Here is a 12,870-nt window from a genome sequence, read left to right on the forward strand (position 1 = left end):
TGTGCATATACATGAAGGCCGAAATAACTTATTTTCATGCAATTTGTGTAAATTTATTTTATTGTGTTTGATATTTCTTTAATTTTATTAAAATAACTATACGTAAATTTACTTTTTTCCTATCATTAATACATGAATAAGTATCGTGTAGCACCTTTTACATTTTGTCTAATTGAGTGATGTATTATATATTTATAAAATAGTCAGCATTTTATCTATATCATTCGTTACTATTTACACCACGTCTTATATCAGTAGAGATGTTTTCAACTGCACGATTCACTTTAAACATTAGTCATGAGTGGGTGTAATGTTGAAGGACATTATAGCTTCTTAGTAAATAATATCTTATAAATAAAAAATTTATAAGAGATATTCTATTCATAAACTATGCAACAAATGTTGGGATCATAGCTCAATGAAAATATAAAAAAACAGCGTTAACTTTGTCAGCCGACCAATGAAAACTATGATGGAAATGGCGAAAGTTTGAATATCCTATAGATATTCAAAGTAATGATGTGAAAAGGTATTTTACAATTTTATAAGCAAGTCATGTAAAACTAACTTTTCTTAACCTCAAGCTTTTTTGTTTTACCAATTCCTTGGTAGAACAAACTCTAAGCTTTCACGAGGAATTATACTGAAAATTGTTTTGAACTAGTGTTTGAGAATGACTTTAACTAACCTTGACGTGTCCTTTGAGTTATCCAGGCAAACGCTAGTAAATGGGTTTAGATGCTTGTAACAAATATTCAAGAAAATGTTTGAGTAGGGACAACCTTTGGGTGGAGAAGCCAGAGTTATTGAAATAGACGAGGCACTTCTTTATGGTTAATGAAAATATCGTCGTGGGCACTACATAATAAAGGGAAATTTGTTGTAAGCAATGCACAATGCCAAATCTATACTAAATTATTTAGGAATTAGTGTCGAATTAGACTCTGTATGTGTATTTATTACTTAACGCGAGCCTTATAAAAAGATATAGATAATTTTGAATATGTGCGCAGGAATGATGACTTAGAACGGCCTGGACCAGCTGTTGAGATTATATCTCTCAACCGTAAGCGTTGTTACTACAGATAAGTAGTAAATTTCTCTTCGGAATTTGCAAATGCCAGGCAGGCAACAATGTTAAAAGAAAAATGGGCAAAGTGTAAATTTTTAAAATTAATGAAAGTTAGGGTTCTTAGCTTGTTTCAATAATTAAACAGGAAGTATTTGTTTGTTCTACAATATTTATTGATGAAGGGCATGACCATTAAGTAGAATATGTGAGAGAACATGCTATAAATACAAATACTATTGAAACATCTAAAATTAAGATTTAAAAAAAATGATAAATGGTACCTTCTAACGAATTGTTGGATCCGCATTTAAATAAATTTTGGCTAAAGTCAATATATCCGAGACTTATGCAACTTTTAATACTATTTTTGAAAACTTTTTAATTTTGTATAGATTAAACTAATTTTTTAGCCCTCTTAATAGAAAAACATTGTGTGGAATTATTTTTGCCTGTAATTAAAGAATATAGCGGCGTAGCTCTTGTAATCGCATGATTTTGTATTTAACAAATAGGAACAGCTTTTTTGATTCTAAAATACATGATTAGGAATAAAAGTGTTTAAGAAAACATAATTTGTTGGAGCAACTTCCTAGAATGAATATATTTTTGAGTAATTTCTACAAAAACGCAATGCCGCCAAACGTTGTAATATGTTGACTTAGTGCTATAAATTACACTAATTATAGTTTATTTTGTGGACCATTCCGTTTCAATTTTGAAAAATAAAATTCAATGAGGTAGGATATTTCCACCAACTTTACATAAAATATTTAGTGATTTATAAAACATGCACGGATTGAATCGTTTATTGATGCATCAAAAACTAATGGAAATATTATCATTAATATATATTTCACAAAGAGATGAGTTTTTAAAAATGATAAGACTTCATTAGAAAAACATAATTTATATATTAATCATAAAACAACATTATTTATACGTATAGAGATTAAAAAACAGGTTTTTAATTTTAAGAAATCTCAGTAAATTTAATTGGAACGTCCCAAAATTGTTTCATTAAGAGTTTACAAACCCTATGTAAAAAAGTTCTCTATGCTATTTTTTTTAGTTGTGAGATAACCTTAATTTAATACTAGTGGAAACACACCTCCTTTTTTAAAATATGGACAAAATAAATTAAAAATGCTATTTATAATTTCACATTAAACAGATGTTTATATATTTTTAAAAATTTTGAAATTTAGGCACAGATGTCTCGAAAAATACACTAAACGAATGCTCAAAAATATCCTGACGTGTTATAAAACAAGAAATTATTTATATTTGTTAAATATTTATTTTCATTTTTGGTGCTAAATTATTTTATTAAAACAGATGTATAAAAAATCTCGGGGAAATTAAATGAGTATCAGGTAGTTTTCAAAGAGAAGCGCCTACTTTACCATTACCATTATTTTAATGTTTTTGGTTTAAAAGGTTTTTTTATCATACTAAAGTTATAAAAAATTTGGTTTAAAATTTATATATAAACAAATTTGATATAAACTACACGAGATTAATAGAAAAACTACCCCTTTGTTGAATTAAAATAATTTTTCTTTAAGATGTTTTATACGCATCTGTGAATAATTTTTTTTTGTAGAGTAGCTATTTTTCGGTATACAAAACTTATTTTTATGATAGCCAGATACCGGGTTTTGCACACTAGATTACGAAACGTGACGAAGTAGATTGCGAGATTTGTTGTTCTAATGATGAGTCATAGTAATGATTTTAACACAAGAAAATATATCAAAGCATCGAAAAATATTAGAAATATAATTGCGAAGAATGTTATTATGGAAGGTGATACAATTTCTAATGTAGGCAGACTACCGGAATCTACTGTAAGATATGTTTTTAAGAAACATGAAGAGACCGGAACAACTGAATATGAAAAAAGAAATTTAAGCCGTTTTGGAACAAAATTAACACCTGAAATCGAACAAAAAATAAAGCAAAATATTGAAGACAATTGCACAATTACGATTGAAGGTATTGTATCAAAAATACAGATCGATGTTCACCCAACGACTGTTTGGAGATGGCTCAAAAAAATGGGTTTAACGTGGAAACTTAAACGGCCTATACCGATTAGGCGTGATGAGCATGACGTCAAATTAGAAAGGAGGTCTTATGTGGAGTGGTACAATCAATCTTTTCCACATGTAAGGTATAACAAATTTATATATGTTGACGGGAGTCCCTTTAATTTACACATTTTCAAATCTCATGGTTGGGCCCCAAGAGGATGTACACCCAACCCTGTCATTTAAAATAACAGAGGTAAAAATATCACAATGATCCTAGCAGTTTCAGGACAAGGCGTTGTACTATCTGAAGCTGTTGTTGGTAGAGGTGTAAATACAACAACATTCCAATCATTTTGGAGAAACATGGCAAGATAAGTTAGTGATGATGAAGATTATACATGGATAATGGATAACGTAAAAACCCATCATAGTGAGCCGGAATTTTATGAAAACTTTCCTTGCCAAGTTATTTATTTACCAAGATACAGCTCATTCCTAAATCCTTGTGAAGAGGTCTTTGCTTTGATAAACAGTAGGATCCGAAGAGACTCACAAATACAAGGCCTAAACATGTTAATCGATTAAATGGCTGAAACCGCTCAAGCTGTAACAATGGAAGAGGTTTCTAGAATAATTATGCACTTCGAAAGTTTTAGTCAAAAGTGTCTCAACCTCAAAGATATACCTAGGGAATAAAAATTTGTTTCTTTAACATAACATTCGATATATATGTATTTATATATATAATTTATTTATTATTATAAGTATATAATATATGTTTATTTAAACACCTAAATTCTTCTGCGTCAACAATCTACCTCCTCACGAATCGTAATCTAGTTTGTCACAGATCGCAATCTAATGCGCAAAACCCGGTATGATGCCCAGGTAATCAGCTTATATAAAAACTATTAATTAAGCTATACTATCAAAAAATTTTATAAGTTATAAAACTTGCAAACAACGTGCGTATAAATTTCGACACACGTAATGATTGACGAAACCTAAATACAACTGGGTGATAGTGTGACATTCGCTATTCAGTTGAACTATGTCTTACACGCATGCGCGATAGATTTGTTGACTGAAGGAATTATGGTTGGAAATGAAACAAGTAACGCACATACCGTTGTAAAAACTCAACTTAAATGAGAGAGAGAATAGCCGTTATGTTTTAATCTATTGGCACACAGTAAATAGACAGTTGAGCTTACAATAAAAAAGGATGTACATGCAACTAATGTTAAAGCTTATATAGTGTGGAGGATATTACTATCAAACACTGCATGTGGTGAAATCATAGGAACGATGGGTGTTTTAGCGATAATTCTTTATATATGACGTTTTTCACTATTAGACCCAAGCAAATTATAGAGGAGTGATTTTGTTAGTTTAGTTATGGCGGAGTCAAATAGGTCATTGTCTTTATGGAAAAAATCGTTTTCAGCGATAATTGACCAATAAAGTCATAGATAAAAGAATACGTCTCAATTTATATGTTAAAAGTAAAATAAAAAGTGAGAAAAAACTATGGAAATGTGATGTATGCAGGTTTATTACACATTTCTTAAATATGATTGAGAAGATCGAACTAAAGAGATTTCGTAACCATTCTGTTCGTGAAGGTGTAGCAAAATCCCAATTATTTAATGGAAAAATAAGGACCATGGTTAAAAACACCCTAAAAATAACGTGAATTTTTATATTCATGATAAATGAGAATACCAATTAAATTTTCTATCAAACGAAAATACACAGAAACATACGAAATACAAGGAAGATAAAAACATAGTCATTAACATTGGAAATTCTCTAATTTAGTCAAATATTGTAACACTGAGAAACAAAATGTTCCATCTTTATTTTAACTATTATTTCGTCAAATAGAATAATTACATTTTGTAAGCTGACATATATCATGAACTTGAAGAATACAGGTAGAGGGATAGCTGACAGAACTACAAAGATTCTGCATACCGAAGGAGCCTCACCAATTATATACTTTATATATTATCCAAGGTAATGTATTTGGCAAAATATTTCCCTTAATTGATGTGCTTATGAGTGATAAGTCCGAATCGAGGTATAAGGATGTTCATGATAAACTGAAAAAAAACTATCAATAGAATTCTCAAAAATATCATTTTAGATTTGAAAAAGTCTATATACAATGCTTTAACAAAATAAAATTTATTTTGGCACATTTTACTTTATTTAATTTGCTGGGAGAAAATTTTGAAAACTTGGACTAGCAAAAAATTATTATACTGAAGCTGGATTCAGACAATATGTAAACTGCTCAGTCACATTAAATTAGCATTTATTCCTCGGGAAAATATAATGAATTCATAAAGTTGAAAGACAAATTTATCACCTATAACAAATTTATTCCAAAAGAGAATTTCTTGAAATCAAACTATGATCACTATTCTTGAAACAATCATAAGAGAATAAACATTCGGGTTGGCCTTACAACCAACAATGCTGCTGAAATATTCCACAGCTACTTTATTTCCTATTTGACTAATGTCATTTACTAAGGAACTTTGGTAGAAATACTCAAAGAATAGCTTACTTTAACTACGCAAGAAATAAGTTATCAACGTTATAGTTAGACAAATTCATCTAACACTAGTTATTAAGCCGACAAATTGTGTAATTTTAAGAATATTTTCCAGAATTATGACAAATACCATGACATAATCTTTTTGAATACCTTGGCAAACACATTGTTGGAAATGAACTAATATGTAAAAAAAATCATCTTACATTTAATAAAATTGCATTTTCATCTCGCGTATATATAACAAAATGCCAACGTTAGCGAAGCGCGCACGATCAGGAGTTTTCTTTGTTGACAAAAAATAATCATATAATAGATTAAGATATTTTCAAAAAACAAGTTAAATTTTGCTATACTATCAAGGAAGTTATACAACTCGTTCCGAATAATTAAAATAAAGGCCTGAATTATTTTTTAAAAATTGATAAATTTATTTAATTTCCGACGTTGACCGAAATGTAACTCACTTATTGATATTAAAGTCGTCTATCGTATAAATCGCTCGAAATTTTTATATTAGTCAAATCTATGACATTATATATTATTTTAATGTAAATTGATAAATTTATTTAATCTCCGACGTTGACCGAAATGTAAATCATTTCTAGATATATTAAGTCATCCATCGTGGAATTCATTGAAAATTTTTATATTACTCAAATCAATGACATTATATAATATTTTAATATAAATTGATAAATTTATTTAATCTCCCACATTGACCGAAATGTAACTCACTTCTAGATATATCAAGGTCATCCATCGTAGAAATCATTGAAAATTTTTATATTAGTCAAATCAGTATAGCTGGTGACTCACCCAAAACAGTACTTAATTATAATACAAAACCTCCGATTATTTTTCTGTAAATAGAACATGAAAAATTTAGCTTGCAAAATCAATTTCATAAATATAATTAATTTTATCAATTTTCAACTCGGAAAAATGTCGTATGGCATGCGCACTTGATTTTCGTCGTATATATTGTACTATTTTTTCTTTCTAAACATCAAATAAAAACACTTTTTACTATATATTTACATGATTCACGTTTTGAGTAATATTTTTAAATGTTACCTTACGTTACTTTTTGTGCTTATTTTTGTGCAAGCAGTCAAATGAGTACATATGATGCAGAAGGGCGAACTTACTATATTATAAATGACATTGAAAGGATGTATGAGTATCTCGTCAGTCGAAAGTTATAACAGTCTATTCGAATTCGTTTTAAGTGATAATGGTCTCACAACACTATGAAAACATCTAAATAAGGCCCAATATTTTGAAAGAAACGTATAAGTACGAGAATAGTGGCAGAAGTTAGATATATCATAACCTATAAGAGTTCAAAGTAATTACGTTCGTTTTAAACATCATAAGTGAATTAGAAGAGCATGCAGGACCAGTTTTTCTTATATTACCTCAAAGTTTTTTACTTTCATAGATTGTTTTGGTAGATCCAATAAAAGTTTATCGTTGAGCATAATACACAAAATAATATATTATTGGGGTGTAAATAAAATTGCTACTAGCGTAACAAGTTTGCTAGGCCTATCAAAAAACACTTTTGTGGATCAATTCAGTTATCTAGGAATTATCTGCGAAAAGGGTTTTGAAAAAAGGGAGAAAATGGATGCAGTGGCAAAATTTCTTAGATGTAAGAGTCACTATATTAGAAGAGGCTAAAATACCATAAGGGTTGCTATCTTAAGGGTGGTGACAAGTTGAAAGGGATCCGTGATTCAGAATTTTTGTCTGAATATACTGCTCATACCAATGATAATGGGACCCAGGCTTTACGATTATTTCAGGTTATTAAAAATTAAATTAACATTTGAGTCAAGAATTGTAAGATCCTTAAAGCAGAATTTTGAACTAGCACATAAGTTCTCTGTTGCAGGTAACAGAAAACGTTACAATCGTAGGTTGGGTGGTCAATGGCTGTTTGGTTAGCGTGAATGCGAGTTAATGGATTAAGGAGTAAGAATATACCTGAATGTAAGACTGTTCGTTGTTCACAAAAAAGGTCGCGCCATCCTACTGTCAACAAAAAAACGAGTATCTATTATAGGCTAATATTTTTACTGATGAATGGCGAGCTTATTTTACATTACGTACTGAGGACTATGACCATCGAACTGTGATTCATTCTAAAGAATCGTTGCAGAAGGTGAAACTCAAACTAACACGATAGACAGTTTGCGGACTTAACTACAATTGAAAATTAATTCAAATATGAAGGGAACCACCGATGAATTTCTTGAATCGCATTTAACAAAATTCTGACTGTGCTCTATAAAAAGAAAAATATTAAAACTTTTGAACGAAATTTTTCAGTGGATTTTTATATTATATCAATTGATATAATATACTAATATTTTTATTGAAAAATTATTATTAGAGCTTTAAAAATTTTGTTTTTCTGAACATAAAATAAGCATCATTTTAATAAAAAAACTTTTACTATATAATTGTCCGATGACGTTTTGATTTAATTATATTATCTCTTACTTATTATCCCATCCCGTTTTAATAAAATTTTGATATCAATAAAAAATTATTTTACAGTAGTTTACTGGTGTTATAAGCGTAAAATTATAGCTATAAAATTCGAGAATTTTCAGCTAAAATTTTTTTAACTCATGACAACCTGGAATGGGTTAATAACAGCGTTGACTTTGATTACAAAAGGTTGTTTTTCTTTTAATGCTATTTCGTTGTACTAAAATAATTTTTGACCTATTTATAAAAAGATATCAGTATTTTTTCATCAATGCAGATTTACGCAAAAATAATGTAAATATCAATTTCGTAATAAATAATGCTTTGTAAATTCTTATAAAATTACTCACGATAGAATTTTTTGGTGTAAACATTAATTACGAATAGTTTAAGAATCTAACCTACAGCCTTCTTAACAGTCTAAAATGGTAGGAAATTATAATTTAACTACATAGTGATAATATGTACCAAGGATCTGCTGATAAGAAGACCTATTAGGAATGATAACACACGATGTTCAATATAATTCCCACTAGTTTATAACATCGGAATTTATTTTATAAATTAGAAATCACTAAAATAAATGGTAAGAAACGAATAAAACCTTACAATAATAAATAAACGTTTTATTATCAAAAATCAAAATCATAATAAGCGTAAATATTATATAAAAATAAAATATGTACATAATATTATATAAAAAATATATTTAATGTGAATATATAGTAAAAAGTGTTTTTATTTTATGTTTAAAAAGAGAAAATAGAACAAAATAGATGATAAAGGAACATCTTAGTATGCGATACGACAATTTCCGAAGTGAACATTAATAAAATTAAATATATTTTTATGAAATTGATTTTGCGAACTAAATTTTTTATAATCCACTTACAGAAAAATAATTGGAGGTTTTGAACTATAATTAAGTACTGTTTTATGTGTGTCACCGGATATACCGATGACGTCAAATCTATGACATTATATATTATTTTAATATAAAGCGATAAATTAATTTAATCTCCGACATTTACCGAAATATAGCATACTTCTAAATATTTCATTTATTCATTGTAGAAATCATCCAGACTTTTTATATTAGTCAAATTTATGACATTATATATTATTTTAAGATAAATTTATAAATTTATTAAATCTCCGACGTTGGCCGAAATTTAACACACTTTTAGATATTGAGTCATCCATCGTAAAAATCATTCAAACTTTTAATACTAGTCACACTTATGATATTATCAATTAATTTAATATAAATTGATAAACTTAAATTACTAATTTAATAAAATGTTTAATTGTCACAAGAAATTAAAATGCATTATCGCAATATATATTATTTTGCTATTTGTTTTATCAGAATTTTCTTAACATAAGAATATCCGACAAAGTATTATATACTGTTAGATTATTAATAATAAAAATATTAAATTCAAATAAAGTGAGGACCATATGACAAAAAATTTATATGATGAGTCACAAGAGCATTTTAAACACCACAAAAAATAATTACTATATAATTAATCTAGTTTTTTTAACATAAATATAAAAATATATCAAAATCTAATTTAAATAAGAAGTAATACAAATTTTTATTACAATTTGGTGATAATAGATTTAAATTTGAAGATGAAATTATTTCATATTGATATCTATTCAATATGAAATAAGTCTAATATACATATCAAAATCATAAAAATAATATTGTGCACAAGCAAGTTGGATACCAGTAATATAAGCTGCAGAGAAATGACGAACAACCCTGATGTCAACGTAACACATTCGTCAACTTGGGACGAAACGTAGCGAACTACGACGGTTATTGTTAGACTAAGGTTGTGACCTACAGGATCTATAATATGAATATTTTTCGACTTGCTGGTGATTTATCACATTTAATAGCAATAATTTTATTGTTATGGAAAATATGGAAAAGTAGATCATGTTCAGGTTAGTTTGTCCTTTATACCGATTATATTACACTATATGAATCTATCTATAAAATGTTTTATTTATATAATTTAAATATAGGAATATCTGGTAGAAGTCAGTTATTATTTTTAGTAGTGTTTTTATGCAGATATATTGATGTATTGCTTATGTTTTATTCACTATACAATACAGTCATGAAAATTTTATATGTTTTATTTTTATCACTAACAAATTATCTTATTTTCAAAAAATATGTGGTTACATACGATCGAATTCATGATGTGTTTCCATATTCTTACCTTATAATACCAAGTATTGTTGTAACATTAATTTATCCAGCATCCTACAAACTCGTCGATGTATTTTTTTAAAATTTATTTTTATTTATTATAACTAAAATATAGTTATTGTGGTCGTTTTCCATATATTTGGAATCTGTTGCAATTCTACCACAATTAATGATGATTACAAGGACAGGCGAAGCTGAAACAATAACGGGGCACTATTTGTTTGCTCTTGGTTCATATAGAGCATTATATATACTTAATTGGATATATCGTTATTATAGTGAAAAGCATTTTGATATTATCTCTGTTATTGCAGGGTTAGTACAAACAATACTGTATGGTGATTTTTTCTACCTTTACATTGTCAATGGTAATCTAATGCTGTAAGTCATTTATTAATAGTTTTGTGTAGTTTTAAATGGAAAAAAACTTACATTACCTGCATAAGAATACTTATTGTAATAGCGGAACAAATGGTTACTTTAGTGTTTGTAATCGAATTTATACAGATGACGTCCATCATTACTTACTTGATTACTATATTGATTTTAATTCATATATTTGTTTATATGCATATTTTCAATTTTAATAATATTATAATTCATATTAATGTGTTTTTGTATTTAGGGGGATTAATTAAGAATTTTTACGAAGAGAGTTGTTATTTCTAATACAAATTTATAAGAATGTTGATTGTTATAAATTTTTAAAAAGTTACTTAAACTATATATATATATATATAATATATTTCCTTGAAGATTTTACATAGTGATTAATAATAAAGTATTGATTTGCAAAAAATCCTCCTCATGCATTTTGCGAAATCTTAGTCGTCAATCTCATCTCATCATCATTATATCATAAACTATTAGTTATTTATTTTCTAAATTATATTAAGACTACTTAAATTTAGATGGGAATCATTATAAAAAATTATTAACCACATATTACTAATTCACTTTGTTAGTTTTAATTGTTGAAAGAATTCCACTCTAAATCAAATGTGAGTTTATTTATAAATTAATGTATTAATAAAACTATGTAGATTAGGAATAATTTCCGTACTTTAATAATAGTTTCATATATATCATTAGTTATTTATTTATATGAATGGAACAATACAAACATCATTTTATTATTGAAACAAAATTTCGTATAAAATTTATTTTGACGCCCTATAGTATATTATATAGAGTTCTTTTAAACTATATCCAAATACAGGTAAAGTCTTAATAGCTAAATAAGTTCATGTAATAATGAGCGACTTTTTTATATTTCAAATCACTATTTATCCAACATAAAATAATACACTGCTAGAAATAAAACCAAGAAAGAATAAAAAATCATTTCAATTTATTGTAATTTTAAAATAATCATAATGTAATCTCACATAATAATATTCATTGAATTAAAAGATGCTTGTGTGATACATGGAGCCACTACTGAAAATTTGATTTTAAATTTTTAAATTCTTCACGCTTTTGTCGTTTCACTTCATCGGCTGCTTTTTTTTCTTCTCTTTCCTTTTTTATTTCTTCTTCAAACTTGCTGCTGTGTTCAAGAGCACGCGATTTTGCTTCAAAAAAATTTTTAGCTCCCCCAACACCTTCAACTGAAATATCAATGTCTGGTAGTTTTGCCAACTCCATCCATGGACTGTCTTCATATAGATTACTGTAATCAGATGATACTTTGATCAACATATCTATAAACTAAAAAAAAATTATTTATGATGATCAATTATAGATCACCTCAATTATAGTCAATTTATTATCTCCATCAGTATCTGCTTCTTGAATCATCGCTTTAAGTTGAAGATGGGTTAGGGGATTTTTCTTTGCTTCAAACATTCTTTGTAAATCCGGTTGTCCAAGATAACCTTGCTTCTCACTGTCATATCTATATCATTGGCTAGATTGATCATGTGTAAAATAGTGTACTTGTTGAAAAATTCTTGCAGGTCTTTGAGTTGCTTTCTAGTTAGACTAGGATATCTTGAATATATTGACTTCCCTATATCGCGTGATTTTTCCTCCACCTGCCCTTCTCGCAATTGTTCTCTACGTTGAAATTTATTCATTAATTCATTTGATTCTCCTCCCATCGCAAAACTATTTTGACGTTCGGACAATGTATATCTGATTTATGCACAGATTAAAGTACGACTGACTATAAGATTATCCGAACAAAATACTATTTAAAACTTTTTTTTATTATTGTGTTTTATTAAAATTTTTTGTATAAAATTGTGACTTACAACTTCATCTAATAAAGATATTATATATTCAAAAAATTATCTTCTCATTTTTATTAATTCAAATCTGTTTTATATTGAGAGGTGTTATTGACAAAATACAAGTTATTATATTAAATAACTTTAGTTTAAATATTACTGATTATATATCAATAAAATTACCAATTCCAACGTTGATTAAGTACAAGGTTCACTCCAAAAGTATTTTTTTGTAAAAT

General features: G+C 27.6%; 1 protein-coding gene across 1 annotated transcript; it reads left to right on the forward strand.

Annotated features, from left to right (window-relative positions):
* The first annotated feature begins 10,038 nt into the window (after positions 1–10,038).
* Positions 10,039–10,845, forward strand: LOC139225238 (ER lumen protein-retaining receptor-like). The gene is made up of 4 exons (XM_070856204.1): positions 10,039–10,129; positions 10,211–10,470; positions 10,516–10,768; positions 10,811–10,845. The coding sequence occupies exons 1-4, from the start codon at positions 10,039–10,041 to the stop codon at positions 10,843–10,845; spliced, it is 639 nt and encodes a 212-aa protein (XP_070712305.1).
* The last annotated feature ends 2,025 nt before the right edge of the window (positions 10,846–12,870 follow it).

Source organism: Pempheris klunzingeri, unplaced genomic scaffold, assembly GCF_042242105.1.
Source record: "Pempheris klunzingeri isolate RE-2024b unplaced genomic scaffold, fPemKlu1.hap1 Scaffold_104, whole genome shotgun sequence".
In the NCBI taxonomy this organism is placed as follows: Eukaryota; Metazoa; Chordata; class Actinopteri; order Acropomatiformes; family Pempheridae; genus Pempheris; species Pempheris klunzingeri.

Excerpts from the sequence above, each read along its gene's own strand:
- LOC139225238 (XM_070856204.1), top strand. The coding sequence starts at position 10,039 with ATGAATATTTTTCGACTTGCTGGTGATTTATCACATTTAATAGCAATA. Across the intron at positions 10,130-10,210 it reads GAAAAGTAGATCATGTTCAG|GAATATCTGGTAGAAGTCAG; the intron begins GTTAGTTTGTCC and ends ATTTAAATATAG. Across the intron at positions 10,471-10,515 it reads CATCCTACAAACTCGTCGAT|TTATTGTGGTCGTTTTCCAT; the intron begins GTATTTTTTTAA and ends ACTAAAATATAG.